Consider the following 23,243-nt stretch of genomic DNA (forward strand, 5'->3'; position numbering starts at 1 on the left):
TTCTGTAATCAGAAATTAGGACAAATAGAGGACAGGAAATGTGAGATTGAGAAGCAGATTAAAGAAAGCTTCAGACAGAAAGACAGCTAAGAGTAAACAGAAATAAAAATAAAGCACTAGGTAACTGAGCAGGTGTGTGGAGAGAGAGGAAGAGTTAATGTACCGTGCGGCACGGTAGCACAGTGGTTAGCACTGTCGCTTCACAGCACCAGGGTTCGATTCCCGGCTTGGGTCACTGTCTGTGCGGAGTCTGCACGTTCTCCCCGTGTCTGCGTGGGTTTCCTCCGGGCGCTCCGGTTTTCTCCCACAAGTCCTGAAAGATGTGCTGTTAGGTGAATTAGACATTCTGAATTCTCCCTCTGTGTACCCGAACAGGCGCCGGAATGTGGCGACTAGGGGCTTTTCACAGTAACTTCATTGCAGTGTTAATGTAAACCTACTTGTGACAATAAATATAAAGATGTTTCAAGTGCTATGATTTCTTCGGAAGTGAAGGTGGAAATGTGATGTTGGAAAAGGGAGGGGGTCAGATGGAGGAAAAGGGAAGTTCAGGGCTCGGTGCTCCCACTATGCCTGCTATCCACCTCCCGCTATCCACCTCCCGCTATCCACCTCCCGCTATCCACCTCCCGCTATCCACCTCCTGCAATATTCCACTCAGGTTCAGCAGAAGATTGAGGAACAGCTTCCAAATTTCCAATTCGGCTCTTTAAAGCCTTCTGGACTCAATATTGGTCAAACCGTGACCTCTGACCTGGTCAAACAGAGTGGCTGAGAATTTTCCCCAAACGATCCAGTCCAACTCCATTCCCATAAAACAAGAGCGGGTGCTTTTCGGAAATCAGTTTTGTTTGTAAATATTTCACATGACTGGTTTATTGCATTGCTGTATTGAGACTTGGTTAAGCAGAGCTAAATGTACTGGCATGGCTCACGGCAAGCACATGTTGATGGTTACAAAGAGGTTGAGGGACATTTCCTTTATTGTGGAAGGAGAGTGTGTTGTGTTTTTTTATATGTTCCAGTGTTGCACTTGCCACTGTGTTGGCCAAGGCTGAACGTACAGGCTTGGCTGGCCCGCTCTCCTGGGCAAGGCAAAGGACAGGGCCCCATGTCAATGGGGAGACCTGAAACGGTTCGGAGGAGGAGGAGCAGTCTCTGTCAGGGAGAGAACCTGAGAACATCTAAGACACTCAGAGGGTAAGAAGGTAAGTAAGTGATTTTTACTAATTTTTACTTTTATACATTTTTCAAATTGTGTGTGTCGGGGGGAAACTGAAGGGACATCACAGAAAAGCTGTGACCTGAGTGGCTGGTTGGGAATCTACACTAAATTAAAAAAATTAAGCATTGGTAACTAATTAAACATAATTACTTAATTATAATTTAGAGGGGTATCTCAGCCAGAGATCGGAGAGTACTATATTTAGCTTTCGCATTTCTATTAGAAATCTAGTGCTAGGAAACAGATAGTTAACAGTAAGTTTGAAATTTAAAAAAAAATATTTAAAAAAAAAAAATTAAAATTTTAATTTTAATTAATTGACGCAATGTCAGTTAGAGGGGTGCAGTGCTCTGACTGTGAGATGTGGCAGGTCCGGGAGGCTTCCAGCGTCCCGGATGGCTTCATCTGCAGAAAGTGCACCCAACTGGAGCTCCTCACAGACCGCATGGTTCGGTTGGAGCAGCAATTAGATGCACTTAGGAGCATGCAGGTGGCGGAAAGCGTCATAGATCGCAGTTATGTAAATGTGGGCACACCCAAGGTGCAGGCAGAGAAATGGGTGACCACCAGAAAGGGCAGGCAGTCAGTGCAGGAATCCCCTGTGGTTGTCCCCCTCTCGAACAGGTATACCCCTTTGGATACTGTCGGGGGGGATAGCCTAACAGGGGAAAACAGCAGCAGCCAGAGCAGTGGCACCACGGCTGGCTCTGATGTTTAGAAGGGAGGGTCAAAGCGCAGAAGAGTAATAGTAATAGGGGACTCTATAGTCAGGGGCACAGATAGGCGCTTCTGTGGACGTGAAAGAGACTCCAGGATGGTATGTTGCCTCCCTGGTGCCAGGGTCCAGGATGTCTCCGAACGGGTAGAGGGCATCCTGAAGGGGGAGGGCAAACAGGCAGAGGTCGTTGTACATATTGGTAGTAACGACATAGGCAGGAAGGGGCATGAGGTCCTGCAGCAGGAGTTCAGGGAGCTAGGCAGAAAGTTAAAAGACAGGACCTCGAGGGTTGTAATCTCGGGATTACTCCCTGTGCCACGTGCCAGTGAGGCTAGAAATAGGAAGATAGAGCAGCTAAACACGTGGCTAAACAGCTGGTGTAGGAGGGAGGGTTTCCATTATCTGGACCACTGGGAGCTCTTCCGGGGCAGGTGTGACCTGTATAAGATGGACGGGTTGCATCTAAACCGGAGAGGCATAAATATCCTGGCCGCGAGGTTTGCTAGTGTCACACGGGAGGGTTTAAACTAGTATGGCAGGGGGGTGGGCATGGGAGCAATAGGTCAGAAGGTGAGAGCATTGAGGGAGAACTAGGGAATAGGGACAGTGTGGCTCTGAGGCAGAGCAGACAGGGAGAAGTTGCTGAACACAGCGGGTCTGGTGGCCTGAAGTGCATATGTTTTAATGCTAGAGGTATTACGTGTAAGGCAGATGAACTTAGAGCTTGGATTAGTACTTGGAACTATGATGTTGTTGCCATTACAGAGACCTGGTTGAGGGAAGGGCAGGATTGGCAGCTAAACGTTCCAGGATTTAGATGTTTCAGGCGGGATAGAGGGGGATGTAAAAGGGGAGGCGGAGTTGCGTTACTAGTTCGGGAGAATATCACAGCTGTACTGGGGGAGGACACCTCAGAGGGCAGTGAGGCTATATGGGTAGAGATCAGGAATAAGAAGGGTGCAGTCACAATGTTGGGGGTATACTACAGGCTTCCCAACAGCCAGCGGGAGATAGAGGAGCAGATAGGTAGACAGATTTTGGAAAAGAGTAAAAACAACAGGGTTGTGGTGATGGGAGACTTCAACTTCCCCAATATTGACTGGGACTCACTTAGTGCCAGGGGCTTAGATGGGGCGGAGTTTGTAAGGAGCATCCAGGAGGGCTTCTTAAAACAATATGTAGACAGTCCAACTAGGGAAGGGGCGGTACTGGACCTGGTATTGGGGAATGAGCCCTGCCAGGTGGTAGATGTTTCAGTAGGTGAGCATTTCGGTAAGAGTGACCACAATTCAGTAAGTTTTAAAGTAGTGGTGGACAAGGATAAGAGTGGTCCTAGGATGAATGTGCTAAATTGGGGGAAGGCTAATTATAACAATATTAGGCAGGAACTGAAGAACATAGATTGGGGGCGGATGTTTGAGCGCAAATCAACATCTGACATGTGGGAGGCTTTCAAATGTGAGTTGAAAGGAATTCAGGACCGGCATGTTCCTGTGAGGAAGAAGGATAAATACGGCAATTTTCGGGAACCTTGGATAACGAGAGATATTGTAGGCCTCGTCAAAAAGAAAAAGGAGGCATTTGTCAGGGCAAAAAGGCTGGGAACACACGAAGCCTGCGCGGAATATAAGGAAAGTAGGAAGGAACTTAAGCAAAGAGTCAGGAGGGCTAGAAGGGGTCACGAAAAGTCATTGGCAAATAGGGTTAAGGAAAGTTGAAAGGCTTTTTACACGTACATAAAAAGCAAGAGGGTAGCCAGGGAAAGGGTTGGCCCACTGAAGGATAGGCAAGGGAATCTATGTGTGGAGCCAGAGGAAATGGGCGAGGTACTAAATGAATACTTTGCATCAGTTTTCACCAAAGAGAAGAAATTGGTAGATGTTGAGTCTGGAGAAGGGTGTGTAGATAGCCTGGGTCACATTGAGATCCAAAAAGACGAGGTGTTGGGTGTCTTAAAAAATATTAAGGTAGATAAGTCCCCAGGGCCTGATGGGATCTACCCCAGAATACTGAAGGAGGCTGGAGAGGAAATTGCTGAGGCCTTGACAGAAATCTTTGGATCCTCGCTGTCTTCAGGGGATGTCCCGGAGGACTGGAGAATAGCCAATGTTGTTCCTCTGTTTAAGAAGGGTAGCAAGGATAATCCAGGGAACTACAGGCCGGTGAGCCTTACTTCAGTGGTAGGGAAATTACTGGAGAGAATCCTTCGAGACAGGATCTACTCCCATTTGGAAGCAAATGGACGTATTAGTGAGAGGCAGCACGGTTTTGTGAAGGGAAGGTCGTGTCTCACTAACTTGATAGAGTTTTTCGAGGAGGTCACTAAGATGATTGATGCAGGTAGGGCAGTGGATGTTGTCTATATGGACTTCAGTAAGGCCTTTGACAAGGTCCCTCATGGTAGACTAGTACAAAAGGTGAAGTCACACGGGGTCAGGGGTGAGCTGGCAAGGTGGATACAGAACTGGCTAGGCCATAGAAGGCAGAGAGTAGCAATGGAAGGATGCTTTTCTAACTGGAGGGCTGTGACCAGTGGTGTTCCACAGGGATCAGTGCTGGGACCTTTGCTCTTTGAGCAATAAATGATTTGGAGGAAAATGTAACTGGTCTGATTAGTAAGTTTGCAGACGACACAAAGGTTGGTGGAATTGCGGATAGCGATGAGGACTGTCGGAGGATACAGCAGGATTTAGATTGTTTGGAGACTTAGGCGGAGAGATGGCAGATGGAGTTTAATCCGGACAAATGTGAGGTAATGCATTTTGGAAGGTCTAATGCACGTAGGGAATATACAGTGAATAGAACATAGAACAATACAGCGAGGACAGGCCCTTCGGCCAACGATGTTGCACCGAAACAAAAGCCATCTAACCTACACTATACCATTATCATCCACATGTTTATCCAATAAACTTTTAAATGCCCTCAATGTTGGCGAGTTCACTACTGTAGCAGGTAGGGCATTCCACGGCCTCACTACTCTTTGCGTAAAGAACCTACCTCTGACCTCTATCTATTATGCCTCAGAAGGCTCTCACTGTCCACCCTATCTAACCCCCTGATCATTTTGTATGCCTCTATTAAGTCTCCTCTTAACCTTCTTCTCTCCAACGAAAACAACCTCAAGTCCATCAGTCTTTCCTCATAAGATTTTCCCTCCATTCCAGGCAACATCCTGGTAAATCTCCTCTGCACCTGCTCCAAAGCCTCCACGTCCTTCCTATAATGCGGTGACCAGAACTGTACGCAATACTCCAAATGCGGCCGTACCAGAGTTCTGTACAGCTGCAACATGACCTCCCGACTCCGGAACTCAATCCCTCTACCAATAAAGGCCAACACTCCATAGGCCTTCTTCACAACCCTATCAACCTGGGTGGCAACTTTCAGGGATCTATGTACATGGACACCTAGATCCCTCTGCTCATCCACACTGCCAAGAACTTTACCATTAGCCAAATATTCCGCATTCCTGTTATTTCTTCCAAAGTGAATCACCTCACACTTCTCTACATTAAACTCCATTTGCCACCTCTCAGCCCTGCTCTGCAGCTTATCTATATCCCTCTGTAACCTGCTACATCCTTCCGCACTGTCGACAACACCACCGACTTTAGTATCATCTGCAAATTTACTCACCCACCCTTCTGCGCCCTCCTCTAGGTCATTGATAAAAATGACAAACAGCAACGGCCCCAGAACAGATCCTTGTGGTACGCCACTTGTAACTGAACTCCATTCTGAACATTTCCCATCAACCACCACCCTCTGTCTTCTTTCAGCTAGCCAATTTCTGATCCACATCTCTAAATCTCCCTCAATCCCCAGCCTCAGTATTTTCTGCAATAGCCTACCGTGGGGAACCTTATCAAACGCTTTGCTGAAATCCATATACACCACATCAACTGCTCTACCCTCGTCTACCTGTTCCGTCACCTTCTCAAAGAACTCAATAAGGTTTGTGAGGCATGACCTACCCTTCACAAAGCCATGCTGAGTATCACTGATCATATTATTCCTATCTAGATGATTATAAATCTTGTCTCTTATAATCCCCTCCAAGACTTTACCTACTACAGACGTGAGGCTCACCGGTCTATAGTTGCCGGGGTTGTCTCTGCTCCCCTTTTTGAGCAAAGGGACCACATTTGCTATCCTCCAGTCCTCTGGCACTATTCCTGTAGCCAATGATGACATAAAAATCAAAGCCAAAGGCCCAGCAATCTCTTCCCTGGCTTCCCAGAGAATCCTAGGATAAATCCCATCAGGCCCCGGGGACTTATCTATTTTCAGCCTGTCCAGAATTGCCAACACCTCTTCCCTACGTACCTCAATGCCATCTATTCTAATAGCCTGGGTCTCAGCATTCTCCTCCACAACATTATCTTTTTCCTGAGTGAATACTGACGAAAAATATTCATTTAGTATCTCGCCTATCTCTTCAGACTCCACACACAACTTCCCATCCCTGTCCTTGACTGGCCGTACTCTTACCCTAGTCATTCTTTTATTCCTGACATACCTACAGAAAGCTTTTGGGTTTTGCTTGATTTGCTTACCTGCCAAATACTTCTCATGTCCCCTCCTTGCTCGTCTTAGCTCTCTCTTTAGATCCTTCCTCGCTACCTTGTAACTATCCAGCGCCCCAACCGAAACTTCACACCTCATCTTCACATAGGCCTCCTTCTTCCTCTTAACAAGAGATTCCACTTCTTTGGTAAACCACGATTCCCTCGCTCGACGCCTTCCTCCCTGTCTGACCGGTACATACTTATCAAGAACACGCAGTAGCTGATCCTTGAACAAGCCCCACTTATCCAGTGTGCCCAACACTTGCAGCCTACTTCTCCAACCTAATCCCCCCAAGTCATGTCTAATGGCATCATAATTGCCCTTCCCAAAGCTATAACTCTTGCCCTGCGGTGTATACTTATCCCTTTCCATCACTAACGTAAACGTCACCGAATTGTGGTCACTGTCCCCAAAGTGCTCACCTACCTCCAAATCCAACACCTAGCCTGGTTCATTACCCAAAACCAAATCCAATGTGGCCTCTCCTCTTGTTGGCCTGTCAACATACAAAAAACGACCCATCCAATGTACTCGAACTTTAGTGTGGGGAGTGTGTGTGTGTGGTGGGGTCGGGGAGTGTGTGTGCGGGGGGGGGGGGTCGGGGAGTGTGTGTGGGGGGGGTCGGGGAGAGTGTGTGGGGGGGGTCGGGGAGTGTGTGTGGGGGTGTGTGTGGGGGGGGTCGGGGAGGGTGGGGGGTTCGGGGGGAGTGTGGGGAGGGTCGGGAGTGTGTGTGTGGGGGGGGTCGGGGAGTGTGTGTGGGGGGGGTTGGGGAGTGTGTGAGGGGGTTGGGGTGTGCGTGTGTGGGGGGGGTCGAGGATTGTGTGGGGGGGTTGGGGAATGTGTGTGTTGGGGGGGGTCGGGGAGTGTGTGGGGGGTCGGGGAGTGTGGGGGGGGGTCGGGGAGTGTGTGTGGGGGGGTGGGTCGGGGAGTGTGTGTGTAGGGGGGTCGGGGAGTGTGTGGGGGGGGGGTCGGGGAGTGTGTGGGGGGGTCGGGGAGTGGGGGAGGGGGCGGGAGTGGGGGAGGGGGCGGGAGTGGGGGGGCTCGGGGAGTGTGTGGGGAGGTCGGGGAGTGTGGGGGAGGGTCGGGGAGTGTGTGTGGGGTGGGTCGGGGAGTGTGTGTGGGGGGGGTCGGGGAGTGTGTGCGGGGGTTGGGGAGTGTGTGTGGGGGGGGTCGGTGAGTGTGTGTGGAGGGTCGGGGAGTGTGGGGAAGGGTCGGGGAGTGTGTGTGGGGTGGGTCGGGGAGTGTGGGGGAGGGTCGGGGAGTGTGTATGGGGTGGGTCGGGGAGTGTTTGTGGGGGGTTCGGGGAGTGTGTGTGTGGGGGTCGGGGAGGGGGGGGGTCAGGGAGTGTGTGGGGGGGGGTTGGGGAGGGTGTGTGTGGGGGTCGGGGAGGGGGGGGTCGGGGAGTGTGTGTATGGGGGGGGTTGGGGAGTTTGTGGGGGAGTCGGGGCGTGTGTGTGGGGGGGGTCGGCGAGTGTGTGGGGGGGGGTCGGGGAGTGTGTGTGGGGGGGGTCGGGGAGTGTGTGTGGGGGGGGGTCGGGGAGTGTGTGTGGGGGGGGTCAGGGAGTGTGTGTGGGGGGTGTCAGGGAGTGTGGGGAGGGGTCGGGGAGTGTGTGGGGGGGGTCGGGTAGTGTGGGGAGGGTCGGGGAGTGTGTGTGGGGGGGTCGGGGAGTGCGTGTGGGGGGGGGAGGGAGTGTGTGTGTGGGGGGGGGTCCGGGTGTGTGTGGGGGTCGGGGAGGGGGGCTTGGCGAGTGTGGGGGGGGTCGGGGAGGGTGTGTGTGGGGGGGGTTGGGGAGTGTGTGGGGGGGCAGGGAGTGTGTGTGGGGGGTGGGTCGAGGAGTGCGTGTGTGGGGGGGGTCGGGAAGAGTGTTTGGGGGGGGTTCACGGAGTGTGTGTGGGGGTCGGGGAGGGGGGGGGGGTCGGGGAGTGTGCGTGGGGGGGGGGCCGGGGACTGTGGGGGGGGGTCGGGGAGAGTGTGTGGGGGGGGTCGGGGAGTGTGTGTGGGGGGGGTCGGGGAGGGTTGGGGGGTCAGGGGGAGTGTGGGGGGGTCGGGGAGTGTGTGTGTGTGGGGGGGTCGGGGAGTGGGTGTGGGGGGGGTCGGGGAGTGTGTGTGTTGGGGGGGTTCGGGGATTGTGTGGGGGGTCGGGGAGTGTGGGGGGGTCGGGGAGTGTGTGTGGGGGGGGGGTCGGGGAGTGTGTGTGGGGGGTGGGCCGGGGAGTGTGCGTGTAGGGGGTGACGGGGAGTGTGTGTGGGGGGGGGGGGCGGGCAGTGTGGGGGGGTTGGGGGAGTGTGTGGGCGGGTCGGAGAGTGTGGGGGGGGTCGGGAGTGGGGGGGGTCGGGGAGTGTTTGGGGGGGTTGGGGAGTGTGCGTGGGGGGCTCGGGGAGTGTGGGGGAGGGTCGGGGAGTGTGTGGGGGATGAGTCGAGGAGTGGGTGTGGGGGGGGTCGGGGAGTGTGTGGGGCGGTTGGGGAGTGTGTGTGTGGGGGGTGTTCGGGGAGTGGGTGTGGGGGGGGTCGGGGAGTGTGTGGGGGGGTTGGAGAGTGTGTGTGTGGGGGGGGTCGAGGAGTGTGTGGGGGGGGTCGGGGAGTGTGTGGGGTGGTCGGGGAGTGTGTGTGTAGGGGGGGTCGGGGAGTGTGTGGGGGGTGCGGGGAGTGTGTGGGGTGGTCGGGGAGTGTGGGGGGAGGAAGGTCGGGAGTGGGGGGGGGGTCGGGGAGTGTGTGGGGGGGTCGGGGAGTGTGTGCGTGGGCGGTCGGGGAGTGTGTGCGGGGGGGGGCAGGGAGTGTGTGTGTTGGGAGGGGTGTCGGGGAGTGTTTGTGGGGGTCGGGGAGTGTGTGTCGGGGGGGTCGGGGAGTGTGTGTCGGGGGGGTCGGAAAGTGTGTGTGGGGGGGGTCGGAGAGTGTGTGTGGGGGGGTCGGGGAGTGGGTGTGGGGTGGTCGGGGAGTGTGTGTGTGGGGGATGTCGGGGAGCGTGTGGGGGGGGTCGGGGAGTGTGTGGGGGGGGGTCGGGGAGTGTGGGGGGTTCGGTGAGTGTGTGGGGGGGGTCGGGGAGTGTGTGGGCGGGGTCGGGGAGTGTGTGGGGGGGGTCGGGGAGTGTGGGGGGTTCGGGGAGTGTGTGGGGGGGGTCGGGGAGTGTATGTGTGGGGGTCGGGGAGGGGGGGGGCTTGGCGAGTGAGTGGGGGGGTCGGGGAGGGTGTGTGTAGGGGTCGGGGAGGGGGGGTCGGGGTGTGTGTTTGTTGGGGGGGGTTTGGGGAGCTTGTGGGGGGGTCGGGGAGTGTGTGTGGGGGGGGTCGGGGAGTGTGTGTGGGGGGGGTCGGGGAGTGTGTGTGGGGGGGGTCGGGGAGGGTGTGTGGGGGGGGTCGGCGAGTGTGTGTGGGGGGGGTCGGGGAGGGTGTGTGGGGGGGTCGGGGAGGGTGTGTGGGGGGGTCGGGGAGGGTGTGTGGGGGGGGTCGGCGAGAGTGTGTGGGGGGGTCGGGGAGTGTGTGTGGGGGGGTCGGGGAGGGTGTGTGGCGGGGGGTCGTGGGGAGTGTGGGGGGGTCGGGGAGTGTGTGGGGGGGGTCGGGGAGTGTGTGTGGGGGGGATCGGGGGGAGTGTGGGGGGGGGTCGGGGAGTGTGTGGGGGGGGGTCGGGGAGTGTGTGTGTGGGGGGGATCGGGGGGAGTGTGGGTGGGGGTCGGGGAGTGTGGGTGGGGGTCGGGGAGTGTGTGTGTGGGGGGGATCGGGGGGAGTGTGGGTGGGGGTCGGGGAGTGTGGGTGGGGGTCGGGGAGTGTGTGTGGGGGGGTCGGGGAGTGTGTGTGGGGGGGATCGGGGGGAGTGTGTGGGGGGTTCGGGGAGTGTTGGGGGGTCGGGGAGTGTGTGTGGGGGGGATCGGGGGGAGTGTGGGGGGGGGTCGGGGAGTGTGTGGGGGGGGGTCGGGGAGTGTGTGTGTGGGGGGGATCGGGGGGAGTGTGGGTGGGGGTCGGGGAGTGTGGGTGGGGGTCGGGGAGTGTGTGTGGGGGGGTCGGGGAGTGTGTGTGGGGGGGGTCGGTGAGTGTGTGGGGGGGGTCGGGGAGTGTGTGTGGGGGGGTCGGGGAGTGTGTGTGGGGGGGTCGGGGAGTGTGTGTGGGGGGGGTCGGTGAGTGTGTGGGGGGGGGGTCGGGGAGTGTATGTGTGGGGGGTGTCGGGGAGTATGTGTGGGGGGGTCGGGGAGTGTGTGTGGGGGGGGTCGGGGAGGGTGTGTGGCGGGGGGTCGGGGGAGTGTGGGGGGGTCGGGGAGTGTGTGTGGGGGTGGGTCGGGGAGGGTGTGTGGAGGGTCGGGGAGGGTGTGGGGGGGGGGGTCGGGGAGGGTGTGTGGGGGGGGATCGGGGAGTGTGTGTGTGGGGGGGATCGAGGGGAGTGTGGGGAGGGGTCGGGGAGTGTGTGTGGGGGGGTCAGGGAGGGGGGGGGCTTGGCGAGTGAGTGGGGGGGTCGGGGAGGGTGTGTGCAGGGGTCGGGCAGGGGGGGTCGGGGTGTGTGTTTGTTGGGGGGGGTTTGGGGAGCTTGTGGGGGGGTCGGGGAGTGTGTGTGGGGGGGGTCGGGGAGTGTGTGTGGGGGGGTCGGGGATGTGTGTGGGTGGGGTCGGCGAGTGTGTGTGGGGGGGGTCGGGGAGGGTGTGTGGGGGGGGTCAGGGAGGGTGTGTGGGGGGGTCGGGGAGGGTGTGTGGGGGGGTCGGCGAGTGTGTGTGGGGGGGTCGGGGAGTGTGTGTGGGGGGGTCGGGGAGGGTGTGTGGCGGGGTGTCGTGGGGAGTGTGGTGGGGTCGGGGAGTGTGTGGGGGGGGGTCGGGGAGTGTGTGTGGCGGGGGGTCGTGGGGAGTGTGGGGGGGTCGGGGAGTGTGTGTGGGGGGGGTCGGGGAGTGTGTGTTGGGGGTTCAGGGAGTGTTGGGGGGTCGGGGAGTGTGTGTGTGGGGGGGATCGGGGGGAGTGTGGGGGGGGTCGGGGAGTGTGTGGGGGGGGTCGGGGAGTGTGTGTGTGGGGGGGATCGGGGGGAGTGTGGGTGGGGGTCGGGGAGTGTGGGCGGGGGTCGGGGAGTGTGTGTGGGGGGGTCGGGGAGTGTGTGTGGGGGGGGTCGGTGAGTGTGTGGGGGGGGTCGGGGAGTGTGTGTGGGGGGGTCGGGGAGTGTGTGGGGGGGGGTCGGGGAGTGTGTGTGGGGGGGTCGGGGAGTGTGTGGGGGGGGGGTCGGTGAGTGGGAAGGCTAATTATAACAATATTAGGCGGGAACTGAAGAGCATAGATTGGGGGCGGATGTTTGAGGGCAAATCAACATCTGACATGTGGGAGGCTTTCAAGTGTCAGTTGATAGGAATACAGGACAGGCATGTTCCTGTGAGGAAGAAAGACAAATACGGCAATTTTCGGGAACCTTGGATGACGAATGATATTGTAGGCCTCGTCAAAAAGAAAAAGGAGGCATTTGTCAGGGCTAAAAGGCTGGGAACAGACGAAGCCTGTGTGGCATATAAGGAAAGTAGGAAGGAACTTAAGCAGGGAGTCAGGAGGGCTAGAAGGGGTCATGAAAAGTCATTGGCAAATAGGGTTAAGGAAAATCCCAAGGCTTTTTACACTTACATAAAAAGCAAGAGGGTAGCCAGGGAAAGGGTTGGCCCACTGAAGGATAGGCAAGGGAATCTATGTGTGGAGCCAGAGGAAATGGGCGAGGTACTAAATGAATACTTTGCATCAGTATTCACCAAAGAGAAGGAATTGGTAGATGTTGAGTCTGGAGAAGGGGGTGTAGACAGCCTGGGTCACATTGTGATCCAAAAAGACGAGGTGTTGGGTGTCTTAAAAAATATTAAGGTAGATAAGTCCCCAGGGCCGGATGGGATCTACCCCAGAATACTGAAGGAGGCTGGAGAGGAAATTGCTGAGGCCTTGACAGAAATCTTTGGATCCTCGCTGTCTTCAGGGGATGTCCCGGAGGACTGGAGAATAGCCAATGTTGTTCCTCTGTTTAAGAAGGGTGGCAGGGATAATCCCGGGAACTACAGGCCGGTGAGCCTTACTTCAGTGGTAGGGAAATTACTGGAGAGAATTCTTCGAGACAGGATCTACTCCCATTTGGAAGCAAATGGACGTATTAGTGAGAGGCAGCACGGTTTTGTGAAGGGGAGGTCGTGTCTCACTAACTTGATCGAGTTTTTCGAGGAGGTCACTAAGATGATTGATGCAGGTAGGGCAGTAGATGTTGTCTATATGGACTTCAGTAAGGCCTTTGACAAGGTCCCTCATGGTAGACTAGTACAAAAGGTGAAGTCACACGGGATCAGGGGTGAACTGGCAAGGTGGATACAGAACTGGCTAGGCCATAGAAGGCAGAGGGTAGCAATGGAGGGATGCTTTTCTAATTGGAGGGCTGTGACCAGTGGTGTTCCACAGGGATCAGTGCTGGGACCTTTGCTCTTTGTAGTATATATAAATGATTTGGAGGAAAATGTAACTGGTCTGATTAGTAAGTTTGCAGACGACACAAAGGTTGGTGGAATTGCGGATAGCGATGAGGACTGTCTGAGGATACAGCAGGATTTAGATTGTCTGGAGACTTGGGCGGAGAGATGGCAGATGGAGTTTAACCTGGACAAATGTGAGGTAATGCATTTTGGAAGGGCTAATGCAGGTAGGGAATATACAGTGAATGGTAGAACCCTCAAGAGTATTGAAAGTCAAAGAGATCTAGGAGTACAGGTCCACAGATCACTGAAAGGGGCTACACAGGTGGAGAAGGTAGTCAAGAAGGCATACGGCATGCTTGCCTTCATTGGCCGGGGCATTGAGTATAAGAATTGGCAAGTCATGTTGCAGCTGTATAGAACCTTAGTTAGGCCACACTTGGAGTATAGTGTTCAATTCTGGTCGCCACACTACCAGAAGGATGTGGAGGCTTTAGAGAGGGTGCAGAAGAGATTTACCAGAATGTTGCCTGGTATGGAGGGCATAAGCTATGAGGAGCGATTGAATAAACTCGGTTTGTTCTCACTGGAACGAAGGAGGTTGAGGGGCGACCTGATAGAGGTCTACAAAATTATGAGGGGCATAGACAGAGTGGATAGTCAGAGGCTTTTCCCCAGGGTAGAGGGGTCAATTACTAGGGGGCATAGGTTTAAGGTGAGAGGGGCAAAGTTTAGAGGAGATGTACGAGGCAAGTTTTTTACGCAGAGGGTAGTGGGTGCCTGGAACTCACTACCGGAGGAGGTAGTGGAGGCAGGGACGATAGGGACATTTAAGGGGCATCTTGACAAATATATGAATAGGATGGGAATAGAAGGATACGGACCCAGGAAGTGTAGAAGATTGTAGTTTAGTCGGGCAGTATGGTCGGCACGGGCTTGGAGGGCCGAAGGGCCTGTTCCTGTGCTGTACATTTCTTTGTTCTTTGTTCTTTGTTGAGTGTGTGGGGGGGGTTGGGGAGTGTATGTGTGGGGGGTGTCGGGGAGTATGTGTGGGGGGGTCGGGGAGTGTGTGTGGGGGGGGTCGGGGAGTGTGTGTGGGGGGGGTCGGGGAGGGTGTGTGGGGGGGTCGGGGAGGGTGTGTGGGGGGGTCGGGGAGTGTGTGTGGCGGGGGGTCGGGGAGGGTGTGTGGCGGGGGGTCGGGGGAGTTTGGGGGGGTCGGGGAGTGTGTGTGTGGGGGGTCGGGGAGGGTGTGTGGAGGGTCGGGGAGGGTGTGGGGGGGGGGGTCGGGGAGTGTGTGGGGGGGGTCGGGGAGTGTGTGTGGGGGGTGTCGGGGAGTATGTGTGGGGGGGGTCGGGGAGGGTGTGTGGGGGGTCGGGGAGGATGTTGGGGGGGGGTCGGGGAGTGTGTGGGGGGGGGTCGGGGAGTGTGTGTGGGGGGTGTCGGGGAATGTGTCTGGGGGGGGGGTCGGGGAGGGTGTGTGGGGGGGTCGGGGAGGGTGTGTGGGGGGGGGTCGGGGAGGGTGTGTGGGGGGGTCGGGGAGGGTGTGTGGGGGGGTCGGGGTGGGTGTGTGGGGGGTCGGGGAGTGTGTGTGTGGGGGGTCGGGGAGTGTGTGTGGGGGGTGTCGGGGAGTGTGTCTGGGGGGGGGGTCGGGGAGGGTGTGTGGGGGGGTCGGGGAGGGTGTGTGGGGGGGGTCGGGGAGGGTGTGTGGGGGGGTCGGGGAGGGTGTGTGGGGGGGTCGGGGTGGGTGTGTGGGGGGTCGGGGAGTGTGTGTGGGGGGGGGTCGGGGAGTGTGTGTGGGGGTCGGGGAGGGTGTGTGGGGGGGTCGGGGAGGGTGTGTGGGGGGGTCGGGGAGGGTGTGTGGGGGGTCGGGGAGGGTGTGTGGGGGGATCGGGGAGTGTGTGGGGGGGGGTTGGGGAGTGTGTGGGGGGGGTCGGGGATTGTGTGTGTGGGGGATGTCGGGGAGTGTGTGGGGGGGGTCGGGGAGTGTGTGTGGGGGGGGTCGGGGAGTGTGTGTGGGGGGGGGGGTCGGGGAGTGTGGGGGGGTCGGGAAGTATGTGTGGTGGGGGTCGGGGAGTGTGGGGGGGGGGTCGGGGAGTGTGTGGGGGGGGGTCGGGGAGTGTGGGTGGGGGCGGTCGGGGAGTGCGTGTGTGTGGGGTCGGGGAGTGTGTGGGGGGGGGGTCGGGGAGTGTGTGGGGGGGTTCGGGGAGTGTGTCTGGGGGGGGTCGGGGAGTGTGGGTGGGGGGGTCGGTGAGTGTGGGGGGGTCGGGGAGTGTGGGTGGGGGGGTCGGGGAGTGTGGGTGGGGGCGGTCGGGGAGTGTGTGTGGGGGGGGTCGGGGAGTGTGTGGGGGGGGGGTCGGGGTGTGTGTCTGGGGGGAGTCGGGGAGTGTGGGTGGGGGGGGTCGGTGAGTGTGGGGGGGTCGGGGAGTGTGTGTGGGGGGGTCGGTGAGTGTGTGGGGGGGGTCGGGGAGTGTGGGGGGGTCGGGGAGTGTGTGGGGGGGGTCGGGGAGTGTGTGGGGGGGTCGGGGAGTGTGTGGGGGGTCGGGGAGTGTGGGGGGGGGGTCGGGGAGTGTGTGGGGGGGTCGGGGAGTGTGTGTGTGGGGGATGTCGGGGAGTGTGGGGGGGTCGGGGAGTGTGTGGGGGGGTCAGGGAGTGTGTGTGGGGGGGGTCGGTGAGTGGGTGGGGGGGGTCGGGGAGTGTGTGTGTGGGGGATGTCGGGGAGTGTGTGGGGGGGGGTCGGGGAGTGTGTGTGGGGGGGGGGCGGCGAGTGGGTGGGGGGGGTCGGGGAGTGTGTGTGGGGGATGTCGGGGAGGGTGTGTGGGGGGGTCGGGGAGTGTGTGTGGGGGGGGTCGGTGAGTGAGTGGGGGGGGTCGGGGAGTGTGGGGGGGTCAGGGACTGTGGGGGGGTCGGGAAGTGTGTGTGTGGGGGATGTCGGGGAGTGTGGGGTGGTCGGGGAGTGTGGGGGGGTCGGGGAGTGTGTGTGGGGGGGGTCGGGGAGTGTGGGGGGGTCAGGGAGTGTGGGGGGGTCGGGGAGTGTGTGTGGGGGGGGTCGGTGAGTGGGTGGGGGGGGGGTCGGGGAGTGTGTGTGTGGGGCATGTCGGGGAGTGTGTGGGGGGGGTCAGGGAGTGTGTGTGTGGGGGATGTCGGGGAGTGTGTGGGGGGGGTCGGGGAGTGTGTGTGGGGGGGGTCGGTGAGTGGGTGGGGGGGGTCGGGGAATGTGTGTGGGGGATGTCGGGGAGGGTGTGTGGGGGATGTCGGGGAGTGTGTGTGGGGGGGGTCGGTGAGTGAGTGGGGGGGGTCGGGGAGTGTGTGTGGGGGGGGGGTCGGGGAGTGTGGGGGGGTCAGGGAGTGTGGGGGGTTCGGGGAGTGTGTCTGGGGGGGGGGGTCGGGGAGGGTGTGTGGGGGATGTCGGGGAGTGTGTGTGGGGGGGGGTCGGTGAGTGAGTGGGGGGGGGTCGGGGAGTGTGGGGGGGTCAGGGAGTGTGGGGGGTTCGGGGAGTGTGTCTGGGGGGGGGGGTCGGGGAGGGTGTGTGGGGGGTCGGGGAGGGGGGGGGGTTGGCGAGTGTGGAACTGGGGTATGTCCGGCATCTTCCTGTGCTGTGAAGCAGCCTCGATGGGCCGAATGGCCATTCTGCTTCCTATTCGGATTACTGTTTCTCAATCACTAACTTCTCATGTGTAAAATCTGCGGGATTATTTGTACTTACTGTTGAAGTGGAGGAGAGCTTTGGGGGTAACAGGCGTTGAGGTCAGCACTAGCATTTCCAAACCCTTCAATCCCTCCCGACAAACATCTGCGGCAAGCTCCTGGTTTATTTCCGTCACGTGATCCAGTTCCAGAACTTGTAATCGGATACAGTTCCGAGCTGAAGAAAAAATTTGGTGCAGAGTGTAAATAATAAATAACCTCGTAATAAAATGTAACTGTTCAGCTGCAGAAGAATCTACAGATCGTGGAACGATTTATTAGGACCTGACATCAGCAGTGTCTGTGTGTGGACCACCTGTTCTTTCGGGAACCACAGTGGCTTTGCTGTCCAAACGGGCGCCTGTATCTCACACACATTACTGTCAGCCGCAACAAATGGTGGCGCAGTGGTTAGCACTGCTGCCTCACAGCTCCAGGGCGGCACAGTGGTTAGCACCAGGGACCCGGGTTCGATCCCAGCCTCGGGTGTCTGTGGGGACTTTCTCCATTTTCTCCCCGCGTCTGCGTGGGTTTATAATAATAATAATCTTTATTGTCACAAGTAGGCTGACATTAACACTGCTATGAAGTTACTGTGAAAATCCCCTAGTCACCACATTCCGGCGCCTGTTCGGGTACACAGAGGGAGAATTGAGAATGTCCAATTCACCTAACAGCACGTCTTTCGGGACTTGTGGGAGGAAACCGGAGCACCCGGAGGAAACCCACGCAGACACGGGGAGAACGTGCAGACTCTGCACAGACAGTGACCCAAGCCGGGAATCGAACCTGGGACCCTGGTACTTTGAAGCCACAGTGCTAACCACTGTGCTACCGTGATGCCCTGGGTTCCTCCCACAGTCCACAGATGTGCAGCTTAGGTGGATTGGCCGTGCTAAATTCCCCTTAGTGTCTAAACAAAAGGTTAGATGGGGTTACTGGGATAGCATGGAGGTGGGGGCTTAGGTAGGGTGCTCTTTCCAAGGGCCGGTGCAGCCTCGGTGGGCCGAATGGCCTCCTTCTGCATTGTAAATTCTATGATTCTATGAGTTACCTTGTCAAAGGCTTTACTGAAGTCCATGTATACCACATCTACTGCCTTTCCCTCATCTATCATCTTTGTCACTTCCTCAAAAAACTCGATCAAATTAGTGAGGCACGACCTTCCCTTCACAAAAGCATGTTGTCCATCACGAATAAGTCCAGTTGTTTCCAAATGTGCGTAAATCCTGTCTCTAAGAATCTTTTCCAATAATTTCCCTACCACTGATGTAAGGCTGACCGGTCTATAATTTCCTGGATTATCCCTGTTGCCCTTCTTAAACAATGGAACAACATTGGCTAATCTCCAGTCCTCTGGAACTTCACCTGGAGCAATCAACGCCCCAGCAATTTCCTCCCTTGCCTCCCTCAGTATTCTGGGGTAGATCCCATCAGACCATCAGGGGACTTATATCCTTTAATGCTTTTTAAGATGCCCATGTTGATATTTATTAATATCTACACATTCTACCCTGTACTCCTCATCCACCAATTTTGGTGGATGATGTGCTGCTAGCTAAATCGCAGACCAAGGCAGGCCAGCAGCACGGTTCAATTCCCGTACCAGCCTCCCCGAACGGGTGCCGAAATGTGGCGACTAGGGGCTTTTCACAGTAACTTCATTGAAGCCTACTTGTGACAATAAGCGATTTTCATTTCATTTCATTTCATTCCTTCTCTTTGGTGAATACTGACGCAAAGTATTCATATAGTATCTCTCCCATTTCCTCTGGTTCCATACATAGATTCCCTCCAATATCCTTGAATGGACCAACCCTTTCTCTGGCTACACGCTTGCTCTTTACTTATGTATAAAACGCCTTAGGATTTCCCTCAATCCTGTTTGCCAACGACATTTCATGACCCTTTTAGCCTTCCTGACTCCTACCTTAACTTCCTCCCGACTCGCTTTATATTCTTCAAGGGCTTCATCTGTCGTAAGCCTTTTAGACATTACAAATGTTTCCTTTTTCTTTTTGACAAGGTTCATTATATCCCTCGTTCTCCAGGGTTCCCGATACTTGTGCCCTTATCTTCCATCCTCACAGGAACATGCCGGGCCTGAATTCCAATCAACTGACATTTGAAAGCCTCCCACATGCCGGATGTTAATTTTCCCTCAAACAGCCTCACCCAGTCAACACTCTCCAGATCCTGACAATGCTGTTGTAATTAGGGTTAACCCTAACCCTAACCCTAACCCAGTCAACAGTCTCCCAGGATGGAATTGTGATGCAGCGTAGATTTATCGGGATGACACCAATAAGACATAGGAGCAGAATTAGGCCACTCGGCCCATCGAGTCTGCTCCGCCATTCAATCATGGCTGATATTTTCACATCCCCATTCTCCTGCCTTCTCCCCATAACCCCTGACCCTCTCATTAATCAAGAACCTATCTATCTCTGTCTTAAAGACACTCAGTGATTTGGCCTCCACAGCCTTCTGCGGCAAAGAGTTCCACAGATTCACCACCCTCTGGCTGGAGAAATTCCTCCTCATCTCAGTTTTAAAGGATCGTCCCTTTAGTCTGAGATTGTGTCCTCTGGTTCTACTTTTTCCTACAAGCGGAAACATCCTCTCCACGTCCACTCTATCCAGGCCTCGCAGTATCCTGTAAGTTTCAATAAGATCCTCCCTCATCCTTCTAAACTCCAACGAGTACAGACCCAGAGTCCTCAACCTTTCCTCACACGACAAGCTCTTCATTCCAGGGATCATTCTTGTGAACCTCCTCTGGGCCCTTTCCAAGGCCAGCACATCCTTCCTTAGATACGGGGCCCAAAACTGATCACGATACTCCAAATGGGGTCTGATCAGAGCCTTATACAGCCTCAGAAGTACATCCCTGGTCTTGTATTCTAGTCCTCTCGACATGAATGCTAACATTGCATTTGCCTTCCTAACTGCCGACTGAACCTGCACGATAACCTTAAGAGAATTGTGAACAAGGCTACCAAGTCCCTTTGCGCTTCTGCTTCATTTTTCATTTCCGAAGCATTTTCCCATTTAGAAAATAGTCTATGACTAAATTCCTTCTTCCAAAGTGCGTAACCTCACACTTTTCCACACTGTATTTCATTTGCCACTTCATAGTCCATCCGGTCCAGGTGAGTTATCCACCTTCAGCCCTTTCATTTCCCCAGAACCTTCTCCTTCGTAATGGTCACTGCACCCATGCCCCTGGGTCTCCAGGAACTCTGGCATCCCCCCTGGACTAAAAAGGTTAAATTATGAGGATATGTTGCATTGATTAAGTTTGTATTGGCAATGAACATAAGTAAATGACGTGTGAAGTGAATGTGAAGTGAGAGCCTGAAGTCCATGCTAACAGTTACCTAAGGAGGATAGTCCCTGGACTCCACATCCAGCACCACCAACTCCCAGTGCTCGCAGGTGGGGCCAACAGCGTCCGATCATCTGTACACTCCGATTGTTGAATCGGATTGGCTGGTGGCTGGAGAGGAAGAGATTGAAAGAAAAACACATTACACAGAGTTATTCATCCTAAAATCCTTAGAATCCCAACAGTACAGAATGAAAGCAGCCAGACGTCGTGGTGCACATTGGTACCAACAACGTAGGTAAGAAAAGGGGTGTGGATGTAATAAACAAGTTTAGGGAGTTAGGCTGGAATTAAAAACCAGGACAGACGGAGTTGTCATCTCTGGTTTGTTGCCAGTGCCACGTGATAGCGAGGCGAGGAATAGGGAGAGAATGCAGCTGAACACGTGGCTGCAGGAATGGTGTAGGAGGGAGGGCTTCAGGTATTTGGATAATTGCAGTGCATTCTGGGGAAGGTGGGACCTGTACAAGCAGGACGGGTTGCATCTGAACTAGAGGGGCACCAATATCCTGGGAGGGAAGTTTTCTAGTACTCTTCGGGAGGGTTTAAACTAATTTGGCCGGGGAATGGGAACCGGATTTGTAGTCCAGCAACTAAGGTAGCTGATATTCAGGACGCCAAAGCATGTAGTGAGGCAGTGGGGAAGGGAACACTGACAAAGGAGAGTACTTGCAGGCACGGAGATGGGTTGAAGTGTGTATACTTCAACGCAAGAAGCATCAGGAATAAGGTGGGTGAACTTAAGGCATGGATCGGTACTTGGGACTACGATGTGGTGGCCATCACGGAAACTTGGATAGAAGAGGGGCAGAAATGGTTGTTGGAGGTCCCTGGTTATAGATGTTTCAATAAGATTAGGGAGGGGGGTAAAAGAGGTGGGGGGAGGGGGGGGGGTGGCATTCTTAATTAGAGATAGTATAACAGCTGCAGAAAGGCAGTTAGAGGAGTATCTGCCTACTGAGGTAGTATGGGTTGAAGTCAGAAATAGGAAAGGAGCAGTCACCTTGTTAGGAGTTTTCTATAGGCCCCCCAATAGTAGCAGAGATGTGGAGGAACAGATTGGGAAACAGATTTTGGAAAGGTGCAGAAGTCACAGGGTAGTAGTCATGGGTGACTTAAACTTCCCAAACATTGAGTGGAAACTCTTTCGATCAAATAGTTTGGATGGGGTGGTGTTTGTGCAGTGTGTCCAGGAAGCTTTTCGAACACAGTATGTAGATTGTCCGACCAGAGGAGGGGCAATATTGGATTTAGTACTTGGTAATGAACCAGGGCAAGTGATAGATTTGTTAGTGGGGGAGCATTTTGGAGATAGTGACCACAATTCTGTGACTTTCACTTTAGTAATGGAGAGGGATAGGTACGTGCAACAGGGCAAGGTTTACAATTGGGGGAAGGGTAAATACGATGTTGTCAGACAAGAATTGAAGTGCATAAGTTGGGAACATAGGCCGTCAGGGAAGGACACAAGTGAAATGTGGAACTCAAGGAACAGGTGCTACGTGTCCTTGATATGTATGTCCCTGTCAGGCAGGGAAGAGATGGTCGAGTGAGGGAACCATGGTTGACAAGAGAGGTTGAATGTCTTGTTAAGATGAAGAAGGAGACTTATTTAAACTAATGCAGCAGGGGCATGGGAACCTGGATTGTAGTTTTAGGGTAAGGGAGAATGAGAGTATAGAGGTCAGTAGCACAGATTTGACGTCGCAGGAGGGGGCCAGTGTTCAGGTAGGTGGTTTGAAGTGTGTCTACTTCAATGCCAGGAGTATATGAAAAAGGTAGGGGAACTGGCAGCATGGGTTGGTACCTGGGACTTCGATGTTGTGGCCATTTCGGAGACATGGATAGAGCAGGGACAGGAATGGATGTTGCAGGTTCCGGGGTTTAGGTGTTTTAGTAAGCTCAGAGAAGGAGGCAAAAGAGGGGGAGGTGTGGCGCTGCTAGTCAAGAGCAGTATTACAGTGGCGGAGAGGATGCTAGATGGGGACTCATCTTCCGAGGTAGTATGGGCTGAGGTTAGAAACATGAAAGGAGAGGTCACCCTGTTGGGAGTCTTCTATAGGCCTCCAAATAGTCCTAGGGATGTAGAGGAAAGGATGGCGAGGATGATCCTGGATAAGAGCAAAAGTAACAGGGTAGTTATTATGGGAGACTTTAACTTTCTAAATATTGACTGGAAAAGATATAGTTCGAGTACATTAGATGGGTCGTTTTTTGTACAGTGTGTGCAGGAGGGTTTCCTGACACAATATGTTGACAGGCCAACAAGAGGCGAGGCCACGTTGGATTTGGTTTTGGGTAATGAACCAGGCCAGGTGTTGGATTTGGAGGTAGGAGAGCACTTTGGGGACAGTGACCACAATTCGGTGACGTTTACGTTAATGATGGAAAGGGATAAGTATACACCGCAGGGCAAGAGTTATAGCTGGGGGAAGGGCAATTATGATGCCATTAGATGTGACTTGGGGGGGATAAGGTGGAGAAGTAGGCTGCAAGTGTTGGGCACACTGGATAAGTGGAGCTTGTTCAAGGATCAGCTACTGCGTGTTCTTGATAAGTATGTACCGGTCAGACAGGGAGGAAGGTGCCAAGCGAGGGAACCATGGTTTACCAAAGAAGTGGAATCTCTTGTTAAGAGGAAGAAGGAGGCCTATGTGAAGATGAGGTGTGAAGTTTCAGTTGGGGCGATGGATAGTTACAAGGTAGCGAGGAAGGATCTAAAGAGAGAGCTAAGACGAGCAAGGAGGGGACATGAGAAGTATTTGGCAGGTAGGATCAAGGAAAACCCAAAAGCTTATAGGTATGTCAGGAATAAGCGAATGACTAGGGTAAGAGTAGGACCAGTCAAGGACAGGGATGGCAAGTTGTGTGTGGAGTCTGAAGAGATAGGCGAGATACTAAATGAATATTTTTCATCAACAAAGGTTGGTGGAATTGCGGATAGCGATGAGGACTGTCTGAGGATACAGCAGGATTTAGATTGTCTGGAGACTTGGGCGGAGAGATGGCAGATGGAGTTTAATCCGGACAAATGTGAGGTAATGCATTTTGGAAGGGCTAATGCAGGTAGGGAATATACAGTGAATGGTAGAACCCTCAAGAGTATTGAAAGTCAAAGAGATCTAGGAGTACAGGTCCACAGGTCATTGAAAGGGGCAACACAGGTGGAGAAGGTAGTCAAGAAGGCATACGGCATGCTTGCCTTCATTGGCCGGGGCATTGAGTATAAGAATTGGCAAGTCATGTTGCAGCTGTATAGAA

At 55.2% G+C, this 23,243-nt stretch overlaps 1 protein-coding gene across 1 annotated transcript in view; it reads right to left on the minus strand.

The window, feature by feature from the left end:
• Positions 1 to 23,243, minus strand: part of fbxo41 (F-box protein 41) — a 491,913-nt gene that overhangs the window by 21,637 nt on the left and 447,033 nt on the right. The window contains exons 10-11 of the mRNA XM_072497820.1: positions 19,975 to 20,093; positions 16,614 to 16,772 (exon numbers count right to left, since the gene is read on the minus strand). Of these exons, the coding sequence (XP_072353921.1) occupies positions 16,614 to 16,772; positions 19,975 to 20,093 (278 nt within the window). The remainder of the gene's footprint in view (positions 1 to 16,613; positions 16,773 to 19,974; positions 20,094 to 23,243) is intronic.

This window comes from Scyliorhinus torazame, chromosome 3 (genome assembly GCF_047496885.1).
Source record: "Scyliorhinus torazame isolate Kashiwa2021f chromosome 3, sScyTor2.1, whole genome shotgun sequence".
Taxonomy (NCBI): domain Eukaryota; kingdom Metazoa; phylum Chordata; class Chondrichthyes; order Carcharhiniformes; family Scyliorhinidae; genus Scyliorhinus; species Scyliorhinus torazame.